This window comes from Xenopus laevis, chromosome 1L, assembly GCF_017654675.1.
Source record: "Xenopus laevis strain J_2021 chromosome 1L, Xenopus_laevis_v10.1, whole genome shotgun sequence".
In the NCBI taxonomy this organism is placed as follows: Eukaryota; Metazoa; Chordata; class Amphibia; order Anura; family Pipidae; genus Xenopus; species Xenopus laevis.
In genome coordinates, this window is record NC_054371.1 from 36,542,399 (window position 1) to 36,570,166 (window position 27,768).

Here is a 27,768-nt window from a genome sequence, read left to right on the forward strand (position 1 = left end):
TAGCTACTTCTTTAGTTAAGCTTTACTTCTCCTTTAAATAGAAGTACAGACATGTGATCCGTAATCCAGAAACCTGTTATCCAGAAAGTTCTGGATTACAGAAAGTCCCTCTCCCATAGACTCCATTTGAACAAATAATTAAAAATTTTAAAAATGATTTCTTTTTTTTTTGTAATAACAAAACAGTAGCTTGTACTTGATCCAAACTAAGATATGATGAATCCTTATTGGAGGCCAAACCAGCCTATTGGGTTTATTTAAAGTTAACATTATTTTCTAGTAGACTTAAAGTATGAAGACCCAAATTACCATCGTCAGTGATAACTACTTTTACATCCGACTGGTGAACCCCATTTACAGAAAACATCTGTTATCTGGAAAACCCCAGGTCCCATACATTCTGGATAACAGGTCCCATACCTGTAGCTGCATCTTTAATTACACAAGGAGCCTGGAGCAGGATTGTAAATGCACCTTTTTACTTATTGATAATTGTGCCATCATATATACACACTCCTATAGCAGCTTTCCATTGCAGAGAATCACACTTAATAGTAAACAGGCTATAATTAAATATCAACTTGTGACAAAAAGTGATTATTAACCTTTATTAATGTTGTTCATAGTTGTTGCACACTGTAACCATTCACACATGTTTCCCTTAAGGCTGTTGCTGGTTTCAGTGCTGCTCTTCTAAATAAAACAAGAAAGGAAATGTGTAAAAAGCCGTTCTATTCTGGTCTATACAACTAGCACCATATGCTATAAAATCTTACTGACATATCTGTATTTATTAAAATAAATTGTCCCAAGAGGCAGACGGCAAATCGTGGAGGAATATTTGATTGCAAAATGTTTAGAAATGTATTTCTGATAAAGGTGCCTAGCGGAACCCCTGGGAGCCCATATAAACATGCTCAGTAAAATGACTCACTAATAGGTGGAGAATAATGAAGACTAAGGGCAGAGACAGACGAGAAGATTCGGGGAGATTAGTCACCTGGCCACAAATCGCCTCTTCTTCGGGCGACTAATCTCCCCGAACTGCCTCCCCACCGGCTACAATGTAAATCGCCGGCAGGATGGCACTCGGAGCGATTCGTTTTCTGATGCTCGGGCGACTTCGGAAAGCGAAGCACTTCACGCCGGCAATTTAGATTCTAGCCAGCGGGGAGGCAGTTCAGGGAGATTAGTCGCCCGAAGAAGAGACTATTTGTCGCTGGGTCGACTAATCTCCCCGAATCTTCTTGTCTGTCTCTGCCCTTAGAGAGGATTAGCTTTCCCAGAAAGAGACAAGCTGCTATAGACAGGGATGGGACTTGTTATCCAGAATGCTCAGGACCTGGGGTTTTCTGGATAAGGGATCTTTCTATAATTTGGATCTCCATACCTTAAGGGGCAGATTTATCAAAGGTCGAAGTGAAAATAAGAATTAAAAAAATTAGAATTTCGACCAAATTTTTGTGTACTTTGACTAGGGAATAGTCCAAATTTGATTCAAATTTGAAAAAAATTTGAATATCGAAATTTATCATGTACTGTCTCTTTAAAACGTCAACTTCGACCATTCGCCATCTAAAACCTGCCGAATTGCTGTTTTAGCCTATGGGGGACCTCATAGAACCTATTTGGAGTCAATTGGTGGACTTTCAAAAATCAACGTTTTTTGGGGGGGAAATACTTTAATTTGTACGATTCCAATGCGCTATACTTCGATTTGTTTGTTTCGAATCTGATCGGAAACGGACCTATTTGCCAAAAAAAAAAAACTTCGATTTTTTTTTTTAATTGATTTCAGTTGGTCGAATTTCGAAGTTTTTTAAATTCGAAATTCAAACCTTGATAAATTTGCCTCTGAGTCTCCTTATAAATGATTAAAACATGATACACCCATTGGGATTATTTTGACATCAATAAGGATTAATTATATCTATGTGTGGATCGAGTACAGGGTACTGTTTTATTATTACAGAGAAAAATGAATTCGTTTTTTTGAAAATAGAATAGAAAATGGAATTTATGGGAGGAGGCCTTCCCGTAATTCAGAGCCTTCTGGATAATGGGTTTCTGGATAATGGATCCCATACGTGTATACATATATAAATATAAGTTCCCCAATTGGAATCCAATTGGCAGCCTCTGCCTGAACACAGTGATTTACAGCATTGGGTGGGAACTGTAAGCTGCTACATTATATCCCTCCCTTCCAACATCAAAGGTTTAAAAAAATATTTGTTTTATGAATTGACAACATTTCCCCGTATGACACCACTTACTAAATCATAATACATTTGTTTTTTTTAGATGTGGTCAATGACTCCCATTTCAAAGTTGTAAAAAGTTAGAAGAAGAAGGCAAATAAATAAAAAACTATATAAAATAATAATGAAAACCAATTGTAACTTTGCTTATAATTGGCCTTCTATAACGCACAAAGGGAAGATTTATCATAGGTCGAATTTGGAGTTTATGTGAGTTTGTTTTTACTCTAATAAATTCGAAAATATTCTCACAACTCGAATTGGAGGCTATTTAAGAAAAAACTCAAACGTCTAAAACTCGAACGAATATTGCCGGCCCAAAAACTCAAATCGAATTCGACTAAATTCAAATCAAGTTTTTTCTCCGAAAAAACTTGAAAGTCAGGAAGGCTATTAACATTTTCAATTGGTCACTGGAACTCTACCATTGACTTCTACATGAACTCGGCAGGTTTTAGGTGGCGAATAGTCGAATTTGAGTTGTTCCCACTGTCCACGTATGATGAATCTTGAATTCGAATTCGAGTTTGGATTATTCCCAACTCGAATTTGTGAGTTTTGACCAAAAACACAACTTGAAAAATTCGAATTTACCCCTAATAAATCTGTCCCTAAAAGTTAACTTAAAGGAGAACTAAATCACCAAACGAATGAAAAACCCTACTCTCCATAGTCCTCCCTCCCTGTTCTCCCCCACACAGTTGTTAATACCTGTAAATGCCCCTAAGTCTTTAATTACCCATTGATGCAGAGTCAGCGCAGAGGAGCTCACGGGCACCATCTTCACCGCTTCGGGAGTCTTAGGGGCATTTACATGGTATTAACACCTGTGCGTGGGGGGACTATGGAGGGTAGGGGTTTTCATTAGTTTGGGGGTTTAGTTCTCCTTTAAAGGTGAACCACCCCTTTAATATAAAAATTGGTAGAGCCTCTGTTTTCCACTGACTTTTGACTGACTTTTTTTTTGCTTAACCCCAACTCCCTACCACTCCCTGACAACCTTTAGTAGGCTTGCATTCACTTGTTATTGGGGTGACATCATGATCAATGCACAGCCATGCTCTGGGCCAAGCTGGCAGTAGAGATGGTGGGAGATTAGAGTGCATTTTGAGCCTTTTTGGGGTACAGTTGTACCTGGAATGCATTTTGTAGCATTGTTAGCCGTGTCATTCATTTGGAGGCACAATGAAGTCCTTCGTCACAGGGAGTTGTTGCTGCACAGTAAGCAATGTCATAGATTGTGAGTAGTTTACCCGAGGATTACCCTGTTTGCTTTAGGTAATAATTTAGTCAGCGCTGTTGTAGGAAGTAAAGAATAAATGCCTGAACTTTAAAACGGAACAATAAACACACCGGGTCACTGTGTTTGCACAAACTTAGAACATTAAGTGAGTTTGATCCATGTCTTGAGCCTTTCAAAGTCTATACAATGAAAATAAGAGCTGAAATTCCTCAAAGGCAGATCAGTGAGAAGGTAAAGCTCAGAGAAGTTTATTCCCGGAATATCCGGTATATATTATATACACACACACTCAACAGGATACACTTCATATTAGCGATGCTCAGAGTCTGGGAAACACACACAGAAGCAAGTGTAATGCTGCGAGACAGACTGATAAATTGTCTCCTAGTTATATAACCTTTAAGGCAGCTCTGTAGATAAAGTTGTGATTGCTTTCACACCAATTTTGGCATTAGCAGCCACAAAAACCATTGTATCCCACAGTGGAAAACTGTCGTTTTGTCTCTCTGCTGCCCTGTATGACAACAAAGGCTCACGGCTATTGATGGGATCCTTTAAATTTAAATTGTAAGGGTAAATCCACACAGGGCGTTTTGGGGAGATTTGGTCGCCTGACGACTAATCGCCTTGTTTTTGCGGCAACCAATCTCCCCAATCTTCATTTTCCGAAGTTGCCTCAGAAACTTCGGGCATCTTCGGAAAACGAATCGCCACGTGCGATTAGCGCCAGCTTTTTTCATTTTAGCCGGCGCAGAGTCAGGGAATGCGTTTGGGGAGATTGGTCGCCGCAAAAACGAGGCGATTAGTCGCCATGCGACCAAATCTCGCCAAAATGCCCTGTGTGGCCTGACCCTAAAAATGTAAAACCTATTTGTATTTTTCGTTTACATTTAAAAGCCCTCCTGGCATGAAACAGTCCTGAGGATTTGTTTTGCATTGTATCTGAACTGATACAGGTATAGGATCTATTATCCAGAATGCTCGGTACCTGGAGTTTTGGATCACCAGACCTTAAAGGCACAGTAACACCAAAAAAATTGAAGTGTTTTAAAGTAATGGAAATATAATGTAGTGTTGCCCTGCACTGGTACAACTGGTGTGTTTGCTTCAGAAACACTACTATAGTTTATATTAACACGTCGCTGTGAAGCCATGGGGGCAGCCATTTAACCACAGGATACACAGAAGATAACAGATACAGTCAGTTCTGAAGAATCCCATTGTATACTACTGAACTTATCTGTTATTTGCAGTGTATCCTGTGTCTTTTTTCCTTTTTCAGATGGGAATGGCTGCCCCCATGGCTACACAGCAGCTTATTTATATAAACTAAAGTACTGTTGCTGAAACAAACACATCAGTTTTACCAACGCAGAGCAACAGGACATTTTATTTTCATTACTTTAAAATTATTATTTTTTTTTGGTGTTACTGTTCCTTTAAGTCTGCTAAAAATCATTTAAACATGTAATAAACAGAATAGGATTGTTCTGCCACCAATAGGGGTCCATGCAGATTAGTTACCATCAAGTATGAGGTACTATTTTATTATTACAAGAAAAAAAGCTCATTACATAAATAAATAGTACTTTAAAGGAGAAGGAAAGGTACCGAAGCAGTTTGTTGTCAATAGATAAGCCATAATAGTGCAAGCTATAACACTATTTATTCTGTAGAATGCTTTACCATACCTGAGTAAACACACAGCTCTAGAAGCTCTCTGTTTGTTTACGATAATAGCTGCCATATTCACTTGGTGTGACATCACTTCCTGCCTGAGTTTCCCTGCTCAGTCATAGCTCTGGGCTCAGATTACAGCACGGAGGGGAGGAGGGAGGGGGGGAGAGAGGAACAAACTGAGCATGCTCAAGCCCTAGCCCTGGAGGTTTAAGATGAAAACAGGAAGTCTGATACAGAAAACAAAGTCCATGTGTGCACAATAGAAGGAAATAAATGCAGTGTTTCTTTTTCAGAGCAGCAGAGGGTATACTGGTGTATTTATATGTATTCCTTTTATTAGGGCAACGCTGCAGTGCAGCAATAAGGTGTTTTCTGTAATTAACATTATGATATAACTGGATAAATACACTGGAACATTGATCCTAAACATTAATTTATAGTGGACGACCAGTGTCAGATTCACTATCATGCTCTACTGGGAAATCAATAAAGACATTATTAGGATGATCGTTTTCTTGTCCCGAGGGCAGAACATAGTTCAGTGCATCTTATATTTACATTAGTATATCATATGGAATGAGCAGGGTCTATAAAAGCCCACGCAAATCATATTTTCGTTGGGAGATAGTAAATAATCAGCTTGCCCAAGGTTTGCCGGATGATGGGGTATAAAGATTTTTCTGTAGGGCCCAGTATACATACAAAAGATTATTTTACTGATGCACTCTGGATTTAGTATCAAAAATATATTATTCTTATGTATTCTTATGCTTATTGGTTACTGGTTTATGGGACCTATTATCCAGAATGCTTGAGACCTGGGGCTTTCCGGATAACGGCTTTTTCTGTAATTTGGATCTTCATACCTTAAGACTACTATAAAATCATGTAATCATTAAATAAAGCCAATAAGCTGGTTTTGCTTCCAATAAGGATTAATTATATCTTAGTTGGGATCAACTACAAGCTACTGTTTTATTATTAGAGAAAAAGGAAATCGTTTTTAAAAATTTGGATTATTTGATTATAATGGTATCTATGGGGAGCTGGTGTTTCCGTAATTCTGAAACTTTCTGGATGACGGGTTTCGTGAATTAAATATAAGGAGTCCAGGCCTGTTGGGTCATTTTTTTCAGTAAGATCCAGTACATTTCAGTTAGGCACCCCCCCCCCAACACCCATGATAGAGATTATCGATTTTATCAATGAACTGTGTCCTTTGTATTGATAAACCTATAGGGGCAGATCTACTAAAGGGCGAATTGTCTACAGCAACTGCTTCGCACACTTTGCCAAATTCACTACCACTACGTTAATTCCCTAATATGCGAAGTTGCGCCAAACAATGGCGACTTTTCGCTAGTGTTAATTCGGCAGTAGCAAAGATGCGATAGCATTCGTCTGTGCCTTGCGAAAATTTGCTAGTGATCTTGCGCTTAGATCAATTTGCATATGGTGGGTAATTTAAAGTTGTATGGACGTCTTTATTATAAATGTTGGTGCAAATGCTTGAAGTAACCACTTTTTAATACAAATGTCCAGAGAACCTTAATAAAGACAAGAGAATTAATATAATGCCCTACACATGAGCCCACTGTAAAATGAATGTTAGGAAATGTCTGGAGAAAACCGCGTACCCAAAAAAAGTTTGTTAGGACTTTTGCAGGCAATACCGCTTCTAAAAAGGAAAAGTCGTCAGCGTTTTTGGAACTTTAATGCATTTTCGGCACTTCAACTCTGGCGAAAGAGGTAACGTTCAGTAAAATCCGCCCTTTATTGAATTTGCGGAGTAACGATTGTTTGAGAAAAGTCGCCCTGCTGATAGAGTGCAAATACGCTAGCGACGGTCCTGCGACTCTTTGTGAATTGGTGATGTCCCTGCAGGTGGCAACGCTGGTGAAAAGTCGCTGGCGTTAGCCACTTCGTCCTTTAGTGAATCTGCCCATAGACAGGGAACTCTCCCTGCTGTATAATAATTCTACTATTGCAAATTCCCAGGGTTTGCTCGGAGAGAAATACGGAAGCATCCGCATCCCCGGGGAGGTTGAATCATCAGAATTTGAAATGATTCTGGACGCTGCCATCGAAGCCAAGCTGGACACAAGGACCTTAGAGGAATGGTACTGCAGGGATGAAAATGCCGTGCCCCCTGCCTATTACCTCAGGCCAAAATCAGAAATGCTGAAGAACCACAACAATCCTGTAAGTGCCCAGTGTTTGCAAGGTACACAGTTCTAGTAATAAATCATGCGTTTACTTACCTCTTAGCTCTCCTGTAAAAACAATCCTAAAGAGGCTTGTGACTTTTTGAATAAAGCTCTAAAAATAGTTAACTTTGTGCAGGGTGGAGGTACCAGTGGAGGGGGCTACAATGTGGGTTTTTTTTTTTACTTAAAGGGGAACTATCACGAAAATACAAATTTAAAAACTTTATCACACTGAAAAAAAGAAATTTTCTAAATAAAATCAATTAAAAATGATGTACTGTTTTTGAAATCATCAAGTTTATCTTCACACTCGGCATCTGTTTCTCTTCATTCTGTCTTTAGAATGGGTGTCAGATTTTCATTGACAGTTAGATCCAATATAATTTATAGGGGGGCTCCCTTTCCTAGCAGATGTGTTAGAGCTCACTCAACTCCAGCACAAGTAAAATCTAACGTAATAACTGACTTTGGCACATATCCTTAATGTGGAAAGGGAGTATTTCTGTCAATATTAAAAGAGAGAGCTCTAATACATTTTCTAGACACAAGGAGCCCCCCAAAGGCTGCATTCGAACTCTCATTTAAAATCAGACTTCCAACTCCTGCACAAAGAGAAACAAATGTTCTTGTTATATCAGAAACAGTTCAAAATCTGTCATTGATTATATTTAGAAAAATTCTTGTGATGAAGCGTATTTTAACAATTTTCTTAATAGTTCCCCTTTAAAAATTCTACAGTAGATTTAATAAGGGCCATGTTGTTGTTTTTTCACTAAAAATCTGCGTTTTTGTGGGTATTTTTAAGTCAAAAATACATTTTTCAAGTTAAAGTAGAGTATTTTTATTTATTTCTTTTCGATGTTTATTATACTTCGACCCTGGAAATAGCTTGAATCTGAAAATACACCATCTAAAGGACCTGTCGAAGGACCTTCGATTCGAAGTTTTTCCCAAAAAAACTTAGATTTTTTAAAGAGACAGTATAGGATAAATTTTGAATTTTATGCAAATTCGAATCGGATTTGAACTATTCCCTAGTCGAGGTACACAAAAAAACTAGAAATTAGAATTTTTTCAATTCGAAAATTCACCTCGACCTTTGATAAATCTGCCCCTAAGTGTCAATGCCATTCAACCCGGCTCATATTAGTCTACGCGACTTTACAACTTGGTATTGTTCCCTCCCCCCTAAATATGTGTGACTTTATAGTGCATTTTCTACCTCCTATTCTCATTGTGTGTGTTTATAAAACAGGTATTAGGATAACAAAATACCCAGAGCGTGTAGGGATGACGGGAAGTGAGACTTGATCATTTTCACAATAAATAAAACTGATCTTTATTTGGAAATAACAAAGTGGCCAAAATCTCATTCACCCAAATCACTTTGTTTGTGTTATTTTTGTAAGAAAACTGCATTCTCTAATCGAATCGCTCAGCCATCGTTCCTGATTTATTGCACATTAGAGTGACACAGGTGTCTTTCCCGGGCCGATGAGTAGGACACGCTGTCAATGCCCTAAAGCAAAAAACATGAACACAGAAGTACAAAAATAACACCCATTAAAAGCAAAATATAAGCTCCCTACTGAATCACTTTGAAATACAACCCCTTTTCCCTTAAAATTCTCATTAAAGGAGAAGAAAAGGCTTTGTGCACTTGGGGGTGCCAAATGTTAGGCACCCCCAAGTGATTGTATTGACTTACCTGAAACCCCGGGCCGGTGCTCCTATCAGCAGAAAACTGCACCGACCTGGGGTTATACCAGTGAGCACCATGGAGCCATCCTTTTCCGGCTTCTTCTTTCTTCAAATTTCTCAGGGCAGACGCATGCGCAGTTGAACGACTTTTTAGTTAAAGTTCGGCTTTTTGTGCATGGCTCCATGGTGCTCACTGGTATAACCCCGGGCAGGTGCAGTTTTCTGCTGATAGGAGCACCGGCCCGGGGATTCAGGTAAGTCAATACAATCACTTGGGGTGCCTAACATTTGGCACCCCCAAGTGCACGAAGCCTTTCCTTCTCCTTTAAAGGCTAAAACCCAGACAAACCACCTTTAAAATGATATCTAAGTAGAGAAAAGCCTAGAATGAGATGGCAGGAATTGGTCCCTCTTGTCTGCCCATAAGAGCTACTGATATGTCTTTTTGAGACAAGCCTTCATTTTCACTCAGAAGTAACTCATGCATTCTTATTAGTGCTGTTTGATGGATCCATGATTTCTTCTTGTTGTCTATGGTTCTAGGGGGACTCTACTACAGGTTCAGCCAACGAGAAGACGTGGCGCTCCGTGGCAGAAGAAATAAAGCATATATTCAGTACTTCTGTTAAACTGCTGCAGGAGAAAGGAAAACTGAAAAACAACCAAGTAAAGAGATATTTATCTTCTGGTAACCGCTCTTTGTTATTCATATATTTCTCTAACTGGGGAGTTGGCACGGCAGGAGGGAAGTGGGGCAAAACCAGCAGTTTTCTGTCTAAGTTGCATTTTGTTTTAGAGAAGAGAAGAACATATTTGGAATGTTATTTGTAGGTCACTTTGTCCAGAAGTAAAAATTCAGACCATGCCTTAAATAAATCATTACTTGGTTTTGAAGTCCCATGATGCACAGTGGCGCATGGTGGCACAACACGCAATGGCTTTCTTCTTCTGACTCTTTCCAGTTTTCAAATGGGGGGTCACTGACCCCATTTAAAAAACACATGCTCTGTAAGGCTACAAACATATTGTTATTTCTACTTTTTATTACTAATATTTTTATTCAGGTCTCTCCTATTCTTATTCCAGTCTCTTATTCAAATCAATGCATGGTTGCTAGGGTAATTTGGAACCTAGCAACCAGATTGCTGAAATTGCAAACTGGAGAGCTACTGAATAAAAAGCTAAATAACTCAAAAACCACAAATAAAAAAAAATGAAAACCAAATTGCAAATTGTCTCAGAATATCCCTCTCTACATCATACTAAAAATTAATTTAACAGCCCATTTAAATGCATGCAGGCTTGGTGACTGATGGTCAGAAAGGGGACACGGAGGTGTTAAAAAGTAGTAGTAAGTCTAAATGCTGGAAACATTTAGGGGCAGATTTAGCAAGGGTCGAATTTCGAAGTAATGGGACTTTTTTTGAACTCCCATAACTTAGAAATTCGAATAAAAAAAGACCAATCGAAATTCATTTTAAAAAATCAAAGTTTTTAACTTTGGGTGAATAGGCTGTATTCGAATCGTTCGAAATGAAGTTTTAGCGCATTAGATCGAATTCGAAACGAGGGATTTGCCCCAAAAAACTTAAATGACTCCAAATAGGTTCTATGAGGTCCCCATAGGCTAAAACAGCAATTCGGCAGGTTTTAGATGGCGGACAGTGTTGGACGAATTTGTCCCGTTTCACTTTGCCGCTAATTTCACAAATTTCCAGCGAAACTGTCGAAAATGAGCGAAATGCCAATTTTGACAGATTTTGATGGCGAATTTCGTGCCTGTCGAATAAATTCGCCCATCGATAATGGCGAATGGTCAAAGTTTTAAAGAGACAATACATGATAAATTTCGATATTCGAATAGTCAAATTTTTTTCAAATTCAGATCTAATTTTGGCCTATTCGATTGTCAAAGTACACAAAAATAGCTAAAAATTTCAATTTTTTTGCTTCGAATTTTCACTTCGACCCATGTTAAATCTGCCCCTTAGTGTCAATGTGTACAAAGCTTTGCACAACAATTTCATTACTATATGAGCCTTCTAATACCAACATTTACAGCAATTAAATCTCGGTATTCCAGATGTTTCAGGAGGCAAATAACAGACATGTTGAAGGTTAGAGAGCTAGAAGATTTTCTCCAGTCAGGCGGCAGGTTGTACCAGGGGTATGGCTGGAGAAAGAGAACTGAGCCGCATTCTTCAGGTAGTATTGAATTACACTGACTTTTGCATGGAAAAGAGCAAAAAGCTATATTTTAACATAAAAGAGATGCAGTCCCATGAGCTAGCATCCACTGAGACATTGACTACATGTGCCATGCATGTTCATCTTTTAAGGGTATGTTGAGGAGCTGAACACATTTACATTGCATTGCTATACTATTACACTGTGTTGCTATAGTTTGGGGGTGAGTGGGGTTCCACCTTAATACAGCAGTTGCATGCTGCACTTGTAATGCTATATCAGGGGTCCCCAACCTTTTTTGGACCGAGAGGGGGGGGTCGGGGGATGGGGTCGGCGGGGGTCGTGGAGGGGGTCGGCAGCAAATTTGGAAACGCCAGCATCCAATTCGGGGCGTGCCAGCGTCCAATTCGGCACTGGGCTCAGCGGCCCAGTGCAGGAGTGTCTGCGGCCCGGCGGTTGGGGACCCCTGTGCTATATGATGTTACTGTAACTCTATATTAAGGACATGAGCTTAAACACCCTGGGTGGCATATTTATTAGTGTGCCTCTGGTTCATTTACTAGTGTAATAACAGCTGACCAGTAACTGTTGCCTGACACACACACACACACACATATATATATATATATATATATATATATATAATAACCAGCAAAAGGATCCGTACTCTCAGGTCTTAAATATAGTATAAAAATTTTTTATTGTTCAACGTGAGACTGACGTTTCGGCAATTTAAACCGTTTTTCGTGAGTGCTGGCTACTCTATGGATTATATATATATCTATATATATCTATATCACAAGCAAGCTGGAGCACTCACATGCAAAGTAGGCAACTGCCTGGGTGCTGGTTACATAATAGTATAAACAGCAACCAAAAAACCGCACTCACAGGACTTGATTTGTGCAAACAAGAAGTGGTTTTTTATTCCGACGTTTCGGCTCTAACACTCGAGCCTTCTTCAGGAAGTGAAGAAGGCTCGAGTGTTAGAGCCGAAACGTCGGAATAAAAAACCACTTCTTGTTTGCACAAATCAAGTCCTGTGAGTGCGGTTTTTTGGTTGCTGTTTATATATATCTATATATATACAATATATATATATATATATATATATATATATATATATATATATATATATATATATATATATATATATATATATATATATATACAGTTCAGGCTGTGGTGCACTCCAATCCAGCAGAGTTTTACTGCCTGGGTGCTGTCATATATAGTGCAGATAGTCGTGTTCCAAGGAATGACGCACTCCAGGACTTCATAATGAGATCAAGCAAAGTGAAGTTTATTTGTCAACGTTTTGGTCCAGTCTTGAGAAAGGTCCAGACTGGACTGAAACGTTAACAAATAAACTTCACTTTGCTTGATCTCATTATGAAGTCCTGGAGTGCGTCATTCCTTGGAACACGACTATATATATATATATATATATATATATATATATATATATATATATATATATATATATATATATGTATGTATAATCCATCACATAAGATCCGCACTCTCAGGTCTTATAAAATCTTAAGATTGTTTATTTATTAAAAGAGGACCAACATTTCGACCTGTTCCGAGGCCTTTCTCAAGGTGCCAAGTTAACAAAGAAAATGCCTTAAATACACTTGGCCGGAAAAACAGATTGAGTAGAGATGACGACTCCTCATCGTCACCACTAAGTGACCACTCCTCTCTAGGCATTACACATTGAGTCCATCAAAGCATACACTGCCCTCATTACACATATATGGGGCCCATTCACTAAGTTCGAGTGAAGGAATAGAGGAAAAAAAACGTAGAATTTCTAAGTGTTTTTTTGGCTACTTCGACCATCGAATGGGCTACTTTGACCTTCGACTACGATTCGAACTGAAAATTGTTCGACTATTCAACCATTCGATATTCAAAGTACTGTCTCTTTAAGAAAAAACTTTGACCCCCTAGTTCGCCACCTAAAAGCTACTGAAGTCCATGTTAGCCTATGGGGAAGGTCACCATGGGCTTTCCAAGTTTTTTCTGATCGATGGATTAAAATCCTTCGAATCGTTCGATTCGAAGGATTTAATAGTTCGATCAAACGATTATTCCTTCGATCGAACGAATTGCGCAAAATCCTTCGACTTGGATATTCAAAGTCGAAGGATTTTAATTTGCCAGTCGAATATCGAGGGTTAATTAACCCTCGATATTCGACCCTTAATACATCTGCCCCTATATGTTACACCAATAACATCCTAAACTAAACATTTCATCAAAAAAAAATATATATAAATATATTAATTAGCTTTTAGGAGAATGATATGACAGTTTCTCCAGGCACAATATTAATCACCATCACTATATTGCAAAAGTCAAGTATGATACATAATGCAATATTTGCTTGGCTGCACCCACCAACCTGTGAGCACTTTATACAAAGTTTCAAGCAAAAGTGTACACAAAAGATGTTAATGTTAAAAATATGCACAAACAAAAAAATGTTTGTGCATATATTCTGCGTGTACAATAGAGAAACAGAATATGAAAACAACAATTCCACCCCCCTTGGGACACTATTTATAGTGTCCCAGGGGACCTGTATTTATGTGCAATGCATATACAGTAAACAGGAGCTAACATATAGGTTGATTTGGCTAGGAATCATGGTAGAATCCTTGCATGGTGTCCATCTGTCGTTCAGTGGCATTTCCTTGCTTTATACAATTAGAAAATTCCCATAGAATTAGAGTTAGAATTTCCATCCTACCATGTGGTCTTGATTTGAAAGCTAAGCTGAAATGAAAACTTTAATAGAAATGCTATACAACTGAATGCAGTTCACAACAGTGAAGTAAGGAACTCATGTTCTAGAGTAGTGGTCCCCAACCAGTAGCTCGCAAGTAACATGACGCTCACCAAGCCCTTGGATATTACTTCCAGTGGCCTCAAAGCAGGTGCTTATTTTTGAATTCCAGACTTGAAGACAAGTTTTGGTTGTATAAAAACCAGGTGTTCTGCCAAATAGAGCCTCCTGTAGGCTACCAGTCCATATAGGGGCTACCAAACAGCTAATAGCAGCCCTAATTTGACATCCCCATGGACTTTTTCATGCTTGTGTTGTTCTCCAACTCTTTTTTACATTCAAATGTGGCTCACGAGTAAAAAAGGTTGGGGACCCCTGTTCTAGAGAAAAGGGATGGACCTCTAATGAAAGTAATGAGGCTCAGAGCTGGTCATTACTGGTAAAGGCACAACAGTAGGTAAACAGCTCAACCTGTTCCACAGGAAAGCAACTGACTGATTTTGTTGAGGCTCAGATTTGGACAAAAGTGGTGCACAGTAAGGCTAATCAGAAGGTAAGCATGTACTTCTTCTAAAGTAAAGAGATTGACCTCTAATGAATTCAATAACTGAGTCTCGGAGTTGGACAAACTGGTCTACAGTAAGAAACAGCAAAAAATAAAGAGCTCATACCTGTTCTACAGGAAAGCAAGTGACTTGTAATAATTTTGTTGAGGCAGATTTAGACAAATGTAGTCTACAGTAAGGTCGGCATGTACTACAGAAAAAAGATGGACCTCTAATGATTTCAATAAGTGAGGCTCAGAGTTGGACAAACTGGTCTACAGTAAAGAATAGAAAAGAGTAAAGAGTTCATACCAGTAAGTTGGGCATGTACTACAGGAAAAAGATGCCATACAAGGGAAGGAGCACATATTGAGCTACAGTAAGGCATAGCATTAAGGAAACATAAAAATAATGAAAGTAAACAATGGTTTAAAAAAACATGAATTTTCCATATTTAGTTAGTGGGAAAAAAACACAAAAAATTTGGAAGAAGTCAGTGGTGATTGTCCTAGTCAAAATATAATTATAATTTTTTATTCATGAAAGAGGCCGTCTTCCCTGAGCTGTTTGTTTGCCTTCCTTCTGGATCAATGCGGAACATTTGTTACAATTTATAGCCGGTTTATTGGCACCTGACATTGTTTACAGTTCTCTGGAATAAATAGCTGATTATTAACAGCTAAAAAGGTATAATTAAATGCAGTTCAATGTAAGGCATTTAAAAAATGCCAAATGCATTTCAGTTGTACCAGCCGAAGAAATTCTAACTATAAATGTATAGTGTGTCCCTAATGCAAACCCTGCTTCTGCCTCTCATTTATATAATAGTACAATTATCCATGTGAGGGTAATCCTACTGCGATAAGGAGGGCTTATCAAATTGTAATTGTGGGAAGAGGAAGGATGGTGTGGAACTGTCCTGCCATTGCTTAAATGTACAAACTATAGCACTTGAGTCCATCTGCATTGCTTGCAGTAACTCTTATATACACCAACCTATTACACATTACTTATAGTTGGGTTTCCAAGACACTCACAGTGTCATGAACAGGAGTGGGTTTAAAAAAGAAGATTCTGTCCTGCGAAGTTCACGGCAGCCATCTTCTTCTCTTCGGTAATCTTCGGAATGAGACCGGCGAAGTGGCGCATGCGCAGCTGGAGCAATTTTCTGTTTTGCGTCAACTATGCATGTTCCGTAACTCGCAGAAGCACCGGTCTCTTTCAGAAGATTACCGAAGCGGCTGAAGATGGTGCATGTGAACTCCGCTGGACAGAATCTGCAGAATCTGGACAGAGGGGTAAGTAAAGAGGGGGGGTCTATGTAGGGTAGGGTTTTTTTCAGTTGAAGCCCCCTTGGAGATCCAGCCTTTGGTCAGGGCCCCCTCATCTGATAATAGAGTTGCATCAGCCATTCAGCCATAGTTCCAGTATCTAGGACAGATTTGTTTACACCCCAAATCTCACCCTATTTCCATATCAAGCGCGTCTTCCAGATGTATCTAGGACAGCAAATATGCAATCTCACCAACCCTTTTTGTTTCTTATTTTTGTCTCTTTAAAATGTACCGGCTGGTCTGGGGTGGTTAATTCAATTGCTCCTATTACCAGTATAAGTTCCATCTCTTAGACAGCAGAAGTCATGGTCGCACTGGGGTGTCCAGGCCCACTAGGGCTGCCATCTCAGGAGTCTCCATACCCCCTCATGGGCCGCCAAAAACCTTCCCTGCCGTGCATTTAACTTTTCTTTTGGGGCCACAATCTGGGGCTTTCAGGTAGAACGCATGTTGTTTCCAGCAGGGAGCGGGTCTGGGTCTGCGGGACCCACTGTATTTTTTCCCTGGTTTCCTGCAAGCCCAGTCTGACCCTGGTTGCAGTTCATAAACATTTACTACATATATGTGAAGCTACTCTTAGGAGCAGATTTATAAAGGGTCAAGGGAAAAATATAATTTTCAAATTCGAAATTTTGAGTTTTTTTTATGGCCAAAACTATAAAATTTCGACTAGGGAATGGTTAAATGTTTGATTTATGTATGATTTATCATACAGTGGCCCTTTAAGAAATCGAATCCGACTATTCACCACCTTAAACCTGCCAAATTGCTGTTGTAGCCTATGGAAGACGTCCTGGGATCAATTTGGAGTTGTTTGCAGTCTTCCTGACATTCAAGTTTTTTTCGGAGAAATCGAATTCTTGATAAATCTGCTACTGTTAAGTAGATAGTTTTTAAGCAAGAAACTCTTGTTAAACCCCTTTGTTGGTCATTTAATGTAGGTGCTGCAAAAATTTTTGTAGCACTCACATTAGGGCAAGATAGAATAGATGCAAGCACTTTCTTTAAGGAATATTAGCACACATAACTGAGCATGAGCTTTTGCACCTACCTTTTTTGTCTGCAATTAGGAAACAAGGCCCTAAATGTGCAACAGTAAGGGGCAGATTTACATAGGGTCGAATATCGAGGGTTAATTAATTCTCGATATTCGACTGCCGAAGGTAAATCCTTCAAATATCGAAGTCAAAGGATTTCCCGCAATTAGTTCGATCGAATGAAAAATGAACGATTAAATCCTTAGACTTCGAATATCGAATTTGAAGGATTTACCACAATTAGTTCGATCGAACGATTCGAAGGATTTTAATCCATCGATCGAACGATTTTTCTACGACCAAAAAAAGCTTAGAAAGCCTATGGGGACCTTCCCCATAGGCTAACATTGGTGCTCGGTAGGTTTTACTTGCCGAAGAAGGGGGTCGAAGTTTTTTTTAAAGAGACAGTACTTCTACTATCGAATTGTCGAATAGTCGAACGATTTTTAGTTCGAATCGTTCGATTCATAGTCGAAAGGTCGAAGTAGCCAATTCGATGGTCGAAATAGCCAAAAAAATCATTCGAAATTCGAAGTTTTTTTTATTCTATTCCTTCACTCGAACTAAGTAAATGTGCAACAGTAAGTGTGTCCTCTTTGTGATGAAAATGAGCACTTACAGTTTCATATGTGTATCTTTAGGCCGGGGTACAGATGTAGGCAGAGTCATCCCAGATAGATATCTCAGAATATCTTACATATACATATCTGCAGTCATTTGCTTAGCTACATTCCTAGGTGTAGAACAGGTATGACCAAGAATGTCCAAGATAAGTGGATTTATGTTTGGATAAAACTGACCATAGATGTAAAGATTTTTTAAAAGATCTTTTCGTTTTCATTAGACCAAGCTTATCTTGAAACGATCATTTAAATGTACGATTTGTCCATCAACTACAAAGACCATTTCAAGCAATGTTGTCTAGTTGAAGCCAGGAAAACTGAGGGTTGTAGTAGACGTAGTTTCCATGCATTGTTATGTACTGTAATGGCTAAGGATCCCTGCTGCAGAATTCACACATGATTATGTAGGTGAAGAAGCATGGCGTGTGATTGCTAGCGCTTGATTATATGGCTGAGCACCAATCTGGTGATTGGCAACATTCATAATCAGCATCAAGGCAATTTCTTGTAAGCACTTTGTTTTCTGTTTAACATACGGCTCGCTCCATGCTCAGCGGTGGGAATAAAACAGAAATCCCAAAAAAAAAACAGTTTAGTATGTCTCCCAGGTGATCATAATGGAGATTCCATCAAGCAAATGCTCTCTTATAAATCACCCAAGCATAGGGATATCAGACCCACGTCCTTAGAGCAGTTGAGAATTACTGTACATCTCAGCCAGCTGTGTGGGTGGCAAACCTGCTGCAAATCTCATAAAAACACATTTAGAAAATGCTGCACATTTATAAACAAGAAGAATCAAGGAACAAGCAGAGTGCCATGTCTCGGGCATTAATTCTACCTGCCCAGCTCTGCTCACAGGCCAGAAAAAGCAAGTACTGTCTTTAAATTCACCACCCATGGCTAGTGAGCGAGTATCCCTGCTTAAATTGCAGAAAAGAAAATATTTGAAACTCCACGTTTACGAATATTTAGTTTAAAGGCGTTTGCTTGCCCCAGAAGAAGACATGGGGGCAAATTCACTAAGATCCGATGTTGCGCCGGCGAAAGCTTTGCCACACTCCTCCGCACTTCACAAGGCGTAATTTCGCCATCGCTACGCAAATTCACTAAAATGCGAAGTTGTGCTCAGCGAGGCGAATGGTAGCGAAGTTGCACTAGCGTTAATTTGTCAAGCAAAGCGAAGTTACACTAGCGATGCCTAATTTGCATACGGTCCCAAGTTAAAGTACAATAGACGTATATGTAGCAGCAAATACATTACACTACACCAGCTGGGAAAGCTTCATAAAATAAAATAGAGTTGTTGTATTGCCCTACACATGTGGCTACTGTATAGTTTAGGTGCCATATGTTAGGAAATGTAGGGGGGAAGGAGGGTGCCCCCAAAAAAATGTACGATCTTTTTCAGCCTATCAATCTTAAAAAAGGAAAAGACGCCAGAGTTTTTTGGGACTTAGAAAAAATTTCAACTTTTTTTGAAGCAAGTCCTATCTACTCTATTGCACTTCGCCTGGTCTCAGTTGGCGAAGGCAAGTCTGGCGCAAGAGTTAACGTTCATGAAAATCCACAAGTTAGTGAATTAGCGTAGTTACATCCCTTCGCCATAGCGCAACTTTGTCTGGCGTAAGGGTGCGAAGTAGCGCTAGAGTAGGTCCACTTCGCTAGCGAATTTACGCCTGCGCCCATTTGAATAGGGCGGGTACATTAAAGTTGTATGGACGTCTTTAGAGATGTTGGTGCAAAAGATTGAAGTGGCCATTTTTTATTACAAATGTCCAAGAAACTTTAATAAGACAAAAGAGATCATATAATGTCCTAGACATGAGCCCACTGTAAAATGAATGTTCCATAGCTCTCAAATGTCTGGGAAAAAAATGTTAACCCAAAAAGTTCAGGTCAGGACTTTTGCAGGCAATTCCGCTGAAAAAAAGGAAAAGTCGCCAGCGTTTTTTCAACTTGAATGTATTTTCGTCAGACAGGGAATGATGTAAGTGACATAAGATTGAGGAAGATCTAGCTTCATTTTAGTTTGCCTGGTCTGAGGTGGCGAAGTCAACTCTGGCGACAAAGGAAATGTTTAGTAAAATCCGCCTGCCGATACAGTGCGAATGCTAGCGACGGTCTCTTTCGCTAGCGAATTGTCGACTGTGCCTGTTAGTGAATTTACGATGTCCCTGCGGATGTGATTTCTGATGAAAAGTCGCTAGCGTTAGCCATTTAGCCCTTTAGTAAATCTGCCCCCATGTGTCTGATTCTGGCTGGAGAATTAGAATGTCTGCCATAAAGCAAGGCAGGATTGCTGTTTACTAGAACTGAAGTAGGGAATAATCCACCTATTGAAAGAACATATAATTTTAATATATATATTTATTAGAATTAAAGAGCAGAAACAGATGGAAAGATAGATTCTATTATATGTAATGAGACTAGAAGAATAACAAGCTTGAGTGAGGAGAGGTGTTACAACAGTTTGGACAGTTGGCCTATGGTCTAAGGATTTATGGTGGGCCTCACTTATTTGTTTTTTCTTTTAGCTTTGGAGGATGAGTTTGACTTCGCTCTGGGGAAACAAACAGCAGCATTCCTAAAAAAGTGTGTGTGCTACATTCGGAAAATCTCGAACATCGACCGCCACGTCAAAATTCCAGAGATGACAAGGTACACCGATGTCATCAAAGTGGACAACAAAAACATGCGAGACCCAGAAGCTCAGGAGAAGTTAGCAAAGCTCAGGGATGAATTCATTCCAACAATCGTTGCCTCTTCTAACTTGCGAGTCTATACGTCGGTGACACATTGTGACATGAAGCTGGGATATTCTCAGGAGGTGGAAAATCACTATGTGGATGGACTCGGGAAACAGTTTTATGAGGACATGATCGATATCATTCAGGCAACGGTGCAGCAGAACTTTGAGACTGAGACTGATCCGCTTTATGATGAAATCTTGCAGCACTTATCTCTATGTAAAACCTACGCATCTTTTTATGAGTACAGATGTGAAGCTCTAAACTTGGTGCAGAAATACCTGCAGCCTTGCAGATCAGGACATATTTACCCTCTGATTATATATGGAGGTCCCTGCACTGGAAAAACTCTTTTACTAGCAGAAGTAGCAAAAAAGGTAATTTATTTTGTGTCTATACCTAATGAGGGCAGTTAGTCCATATATTTAGGGTTATTATGGAAGATCCCTATATGCTACTGCTTGTGGCAAGGGAAAAACACTTATCCATATACACAGCTGCTTGAAATACGTTAATTTGCACAATGGGGAAGATTTATCAAAGACTGGGGGAAAAATCCCCTTTTTTTAGAGTTAACACTTTATACTAAGTTGCAGACTTTCCCCACAGAATGATATTATTTTTTGCAACGTTTCACCTCGATTGGCTTAGGGGCAGATTTATCAAGGGTCGAATTTCGAAGTGATAAATACTTCGAAATTCGACCCTCGAATTGAAATACTTTGACTTTGAATATCGAAGTCGAAGTATTTTTCACCGAATTTGGCCATCGAACAATCGAAGTAAAATCTATGATCGAACAATTAAATCGTTCGAATTGAACGATTTGAACGATTTTAGCATACGATCGAACGATGATGTGTGAAGACTTGAAAAAATGGTCTAGAAGGTCCCCATAGGCTAACATAGCACTTCGGCAGGTTTCATTTGGCGAAGTATTGAAGTCGAAGTTTTTTTAAAGAGACGTTCTTTGATTATCGAATGGTCGAATATTCAAACTATTTTTACTTCGAATCGAATTTGAAGTAAATTTGAAGTCGTAGTATGCTATTCGATGGTCGAAGTATCCAAAAAATTACTTCAAATTTTAAATTTTTTTACTTCGAAAATTCCATCAAATTCAATTCGACCCTTGATAAATCTGCCCCTAAATTTGCCAGGTCTGCAAGTTTTTGGCCCAGATAAAATTTGTAGAACACATTCTGGAGAAAGCCAGATTTAAAGTCATGAAAACTTGCACAATGTAGGTAAATTATAGAGCATAATTGCAGAATTTCAGGAAAAGCTTTTATGAATATATAATAGGAATGCTAATAATGACCTTTGATAAATCTGCCCTAATGTGGAGAGGGTATAATTTATATAAATATGTAGATTACATAAAAATGTGAGAAGAAAGAGCAGTTCCTGCACTTTTTTTCTTAAGAATGCTCACCAAGAGTATCAAACTTGTTTTTGTTAACCCTGTTACATAGATTTAAGTAGACCCTAACATTATTTAAGTGTTTTTTAATGCTTTCTAATGCTGGGGCTACTTTAGTGTTTACTGTACACTGATGGGGCTGCTAAAGGATTCACACAGCAGTGGAGTCCTCACATTTAGACCACGATGGTGGTACACTATGAGAGTAATATAACAGATCAAAGTTTTCTACAGTTCTAGTGACCAACAGGGAATGGTAAATGGTCCCTGCTGATTGGTGATTGGTTGGTTTGGGTTAATAGAATTATGTTGCCCTGGGATTGGGTAATGAGATACAGACACTGGACATGATGATGAGATACAGTTAAGTTGGGTTGAAAGTCCATTCCAAAGTCTATCAAGTTTAATGCCTCCAAAAAAAACCAAGCTCACATACATTCACAAACATACACTGACCCCTCCATACACTCACATAAACTATATATACCAATATTATCCAAGCCCCTCTTAAAGGAGAACCAAACCATTAATTATAAAACCCCTACCCCCTCCCTACTCCCCCCCCAGCCTAGGTGTTACCCCCCTGGTAAATGCTCCTACCTCTTTACTTACCTCTCGGTGCAGATTCTGTGCAGCAGAGTTCACGGGCGACATCTTCTTCTCTTCGGTAATCTTCGGGTCTTCTTCCGGCACTTCAGCAATTTCCGTCACTTTCGGCACATGCTCAGTTGTCCGAACCGGAAGATTGATCCAACTGCACATGCGTAGATACGCCACTCTCTTCATAAAGATTACCTATGAGAAGAAGATGGCACTCCGAATCCCAGGGTAACACCTAGACTGGGGGGGAGCAGGGAGGGGGGTCTTTGTAGGATAGGGGGGTAGGGGTTTTTATAATTAAGGGTTTGGTTCTCCTTTAAAAGCATTCACAGAATCAGCCATTATAACATCACCTGTCAGGGCAATCTAGAACCTCACCACCCTCACTGTGAAGAACTATCTGCGCTGCTTCTAATGAAAGTTTTTTTTCCACTAGTCTAAAGGGATGTGGTGATCCTTTTTATGTGAAAAAAGATCCCCTGCTAATTGTCTATAATACCGTCTAATGTAGTAGTCTTTATATGGCCCATTTCAGCCTATGCTCACACATACATCTACAAACCCTTCTACCTATGGAAGGACTGCCTTTCAGAATCACAGTCCCTGCATCTATGTAAATAATAGAATTAAGGTAGAATGTGCTCCATCAGATACAGTAAGCACCAGCTGAATGTGTGGTGAGTGCTGTCAAAGGAAAGCTACTAGCCAACTTTGCATATTAAATGTTCAGTATTTCACATATTGTATTATTGCATTAAGCCAAGCTATGTTTTACCAGATTGAACCCGCCATATTTCTGTGTTACAGGCCTGTTCGTGGCTTCAGGAAGAAATGGGACCAGATTCAGACCCTGTAGTGATTGTAAGATTTTTAGGGTCAACAGAAATAAGTTCTGCATTAAACTGCCTACTACAAAGCATATGTGAACAACTGGCAGTGAACTACCGATGTTTACTACAGAGTCGTCCAAAGAAGATTCTGAACCTCCAAGAGCTCTTTCTGAATTTGTTGAATGAGTCTTCATTTCACAGACCCCTAGTTGTCATATTAGATGGCGTGGAGCAGCTTTCAGACAGCGACGATGCAAGAAAACTTTGGTGGCTGCCAGTTCACCTGCCTCGCACAGTTCGCATCATCGTATCAACACTGCCAAACAAACACGGAATCCTCCAAAAATTACGGTGCCTTATACACAACGAGGATAGTTACATTGAACTCATTCCTAGGGACAAAAAAATGTGCAGCCAAATACTCAAGCATCAGCTACTCAGAGTCAAACGAAAAGTAACATCAGGGCAACAAATTTATGTCAATGAAGCCTTTTCAAAGTGTACCCTGCCAATGTTTGTAAATCTAACCTTTAGAGAAGTCAGGAACTGGAGATCTCACAAAGATGTTGACGGTTCAACTCTTTGTGTTACTGTTCATAGGAACATAGAGCAGCTATTCTGGTCTCTTGAAAACAAATGTGGACCAAGGTTTGTTTCAAGGGCTCTTGGTTACATTACAATGGCAACAGCAGGGCTTAGTGAGGTAGAACTGGAGGACATCTTAGCACTTGATAACACTGTAATGAGCGAGGTCTTGTCTAACATGAAACCATGTAGTCCATTAAGAATACCATATATAATGATTGCCCACCTTAAGGAAGACCTTACTGGATATCTGGTAGAAAGACAGGTCAGAAATGTTACCCTTTTAGTCTGGGCAAATAGACACCTGCAGCTCGTCGCTCAGAAGTTCTATCTACAGAATGCCGATGACTTACAAGAGATGCATAGCAACATGGCAGAATATTTCTTGGGCGTTTGGTCAGGTGGAATAAAGAAACCTTTTTACAGTGAGCCTCAATATTTTGAAAACTGCATTCACAAAGAGAGTAGAAGCATTATAGATGAGAACAAGCTTTACAATGAACAAACTTCATTTGATAGGCAACCACCAGAGCAACCTTGGGCATTCCAGTGCAACCCCTTAGAGCCGGATATCTTTTTCGTCAACCACAGAAAAATGACAGAATTGTTGCATCACCTGACGAGAAGTGGAATGATGGAGGAGCTGATGACTGGCATCACTATGAACTTTAGTTGGCTTTACACAATGATCAAAATAGGCCAGTTTGAAAGGGCTCTGAATGACATTGAAGTAGGTTATAACTGCTCGCAACAAAAAGAATTGAAGTTTCTTGCAAGCACCCTTCAGAGCATAAAACATAAAATATTAAAGAATCCAGGGTCACTTTCTGCTGAATTGCAACAAATCCTTCTGCCAGTTGTAAGCTCCTTGCCTAAATTCCGCAGCCTTCTTGTACAATGTGACAAAGATGGCCCTAAATACTGTTCTATTGTGCCCCTACATTCTTCCATGGATGTGACGTACAGTCCTGAGAGACTCTCCCTGTCCACTAGTTCATTGCACGTCATGGAGATTCTTCCGACATATAGCCCAAATATAATTATTACTGCACTTGAAAATGGTTCTATTAGCACGTGGGACGTGGAATCGAGGCAGCTTCTCCGACAAATCACGACAGCCCAGTTTGTAATTATAGGTATGAAACTTACAGCAGATGAAAAATATCTTGTTGTATCTACAACCAACAACACCCTATTAATCTATGACAACCTAAATTCATGCCTTTTGGCCGAAGTAGAAATTAAAGGTTCAAAGCACAGTGGGCTCAATGGAGGATCTAGTGTTATCCATGGCTTTACCTTGTCAAACACACATGCTCTTGGTTGGCTGGAATCAAGCAAAAATGTTAATGTCATTGATTTGCTTTACGGGTGGCCTCTATATAACTTCCACTGCTGGTATGAAGTCACTTGTATACAGTGTTCTTCTGATGGAATATATGCCTTTTGTGGGCAGTACCTCAATACTACTACTATTTTTCATTTAGGAACTGGAGAAAAGCTATGTACAGTAACATCCGAGTTTTCTGGTGGTTTTGTCAAATCTATCCTTGTCCTTGAAACAAGTCAAGAAATGGTTATGATTGACAATGAAGGTTGCCTTTCTGTTTGGAGCATTGAGGACGTTACAAACCCCCAGCTAACTGAAGAGTTTGATTGTACAAAGGAGGACAGTGAAGTGGTCAGCACTGAGCTTTCTGAAGACCAAAGTGAAATCCTTATCTGCAAAGCATCAAGCATTGAACTTCTTGACACGCGTATGTGGAAGGTCTCCGAGAAGTTTCGAGCTAAGCATAATGAACAATTCATATCTGCCGTGCTCTCCAAAAATTGCGACTGTATAATTGCTTCCATGGAAAATACCTCATCTGTTTTTGTTTGGCGTCGAGACACCGGTCAGTGTATGGCAAGTTTACAAGAAATCTCAGGAAACATAGTAAAGTTAGTGAAATCGAGCCATCATAACTTTCTCCTGTCGCTGACCGTCAGTGGTGTTCTTTCCATGTGGGATATTGATATTTTAACAGCAATGTCTAATATTGACAAAACCGGAAGAGCCATTCACAAGGTTATATTGTCAAACCGCGGGGACTGTGTATATTCTCTGGATGGATCGGAATCCGTTCACAAGTGGAATTTTAACACTGGTTTTATTGAATCCTCCTTTAAGCATGAAAGCATTGTTGAAAATTGTGTGCTTACAACTACGGGCGACCTAATAGTCACATCGGACGAGAAATGCAGCCAATATGTATGGCACACTGGCACAGGGGAAAATCTCTTCCGAATCTGCGGGCAAAGAATATCCCAGCTACTGATTACCCATAATGACCAGTTTATAGTCTCTCTCTGTGAACAAAATGCATCCAGGGTGTGGAGGTTAGCAACAGGACATAAAGTTTGTAATATCCTAGCTGCCTTAAAGAATGCGCTTATAACAACTGCAAATACCTTTTTGGTTGGCATGACCCAGAACAAACTCTTAGCTGTGAGTTTATGGACCGGAAGCATAACAAAAAAATTCTGTTGTGATGATGGAGCAACAATTGTGAGTTTTCGATTGATCCCTGATTGTCCAGATTTTGTCGTTTTCCTGACATCTGCCGAAACTGTGAACATCTGGAGCCTTGCAGAGGAAGCAATTTGTAAGAGAGTTCAGCTTCCGTGTAATTTTCTGAAACATCTTGAAGACTTTGAGATTTCCCCAAATGGAAAACTTGGCATCATAACGCACGGCGATGAGAAATTTAATGTCCTTGATTTACACAGTGGCAAACTTCGGATTGTGCATGCATCGGGGATGATATGGAAGCAGAGCTTGTCCTGCGACGGTCGCTACCTTGTCTACATTGGTTTCCGCGGTGAAGATGATGAGGACAACTCTGTCTCCAGCTTAATAGTGATGAGGCTTGCAGACGGGAAAAATATTGGTGCTTGTTCGTTGTATAAGGCTCCAACTTTTTTGGCTTTGTCACAGAGGCACCTCAATATTATTGTTGGATTTGAAGATGGGAGCCTTGGCACGTACACCGTTGTGGATCGTGTTGATGCCACAATGAAGATCAAAATCGCCACTTCAAACAGCAGGCAAATCTTTAACAACAAAACGCAGATACACAGACCCAAGTGCAATAACTATACTTTTAAAATCACACCTGACTGCCTATGGAGAGAATCTACTGAAGTGTTTGCCAGAGACAGTCCAATCACGGTTTCCGACTCTGGAGAAGGGACAGATACAACTCCAACCAAAAAACATAACTTTTGTTATGAGAAAATGTGTGCTGCCATTGACTGTAGAGGACAGAGCTTTGCTGCTAACAACTGATAACACACTGGCGGGCTAATTATGAAAGAATGTTTACATATCATTGGGCTGTAAGTAAATAAGGCTTCTGTTGGGTTAGAATCAGTTGGATTTTAATACCTATGGAAACATCAGCAACAGCATTTTAATACTAGGCAAAAGATTTTTGTTAATGCTAGTCCACGGATCAAAACAGGAGGGCTATAGGTAACACAATGAGCAATATTTCGGTAGCTATGCCAAGCTGAACATTTCTGAGAAATGTCTACTTAGCAGTAACAGGATTATGTGTGTTGACTGTATGATACCTTATCTGTGTATGGTCTCGCTAGTCTCCAGCATAGGGGCATATGTATAAACACTCCGCTACTTAAACTACGTGCACTGTACCAAAATCAATTCCAGTCCATCCTTGGGTTATTTTTCTTGGGTTATTTTTTTTTACATGTGATAATTGCAATCGAGTTTAACTTCTCAATTTCTAACCCCAAGTGTAGCTTCCCAACTGTTGTAGATGTGTTCCTCCCAGAAACGTCTGCTATTTACGTTATGTTGGCTTGTTAAAGAAGTTGGGTGTAGTAGTTGCTGGACTGCTGCAGGACTCCCGTTCCTGTTATAAGCAACTGTCTAATATACAGAGGGAAAATATCCAATAGCT

The 27,768-nt window shown here is 39.5% G+C and overlaps 1 protein-coding gene across 1 annotated transcript in view; it reads left to right on the forward strand.

Moving 5' to 3' along the window:
* Positions 1 to 27,768, forward strand: part of nwd2.L (NACHT and WD repeat domain containing 2 L homeolog) — a 113,384-nt gene extending 85,616 nt beyond the window's left edge. Inside the window, exons 5-8 of the mRNA XM_041588348.1 lie at positions 7,183 to 7,386; positions 9,636 to 9,780; positions 20,153 to 20,742; positions 23,196 to 27,768. Coding sequence (XP_041444282.1) covers positions 7,183 to 7,386; positions 9,636 to 9,780; positions 20,153 to 20,742; positions 23,196 to 27,131 — 4,875 coding nt within the window. The 3' untranslated portion in view covers positions 27,132 to 27,768. The remainder of the gene's footprint in view (positions 1 to 7,182; positions 7,387 to 9,635; positions 9,781 to 20,152; positions 20,743 to 23,195) is intronic.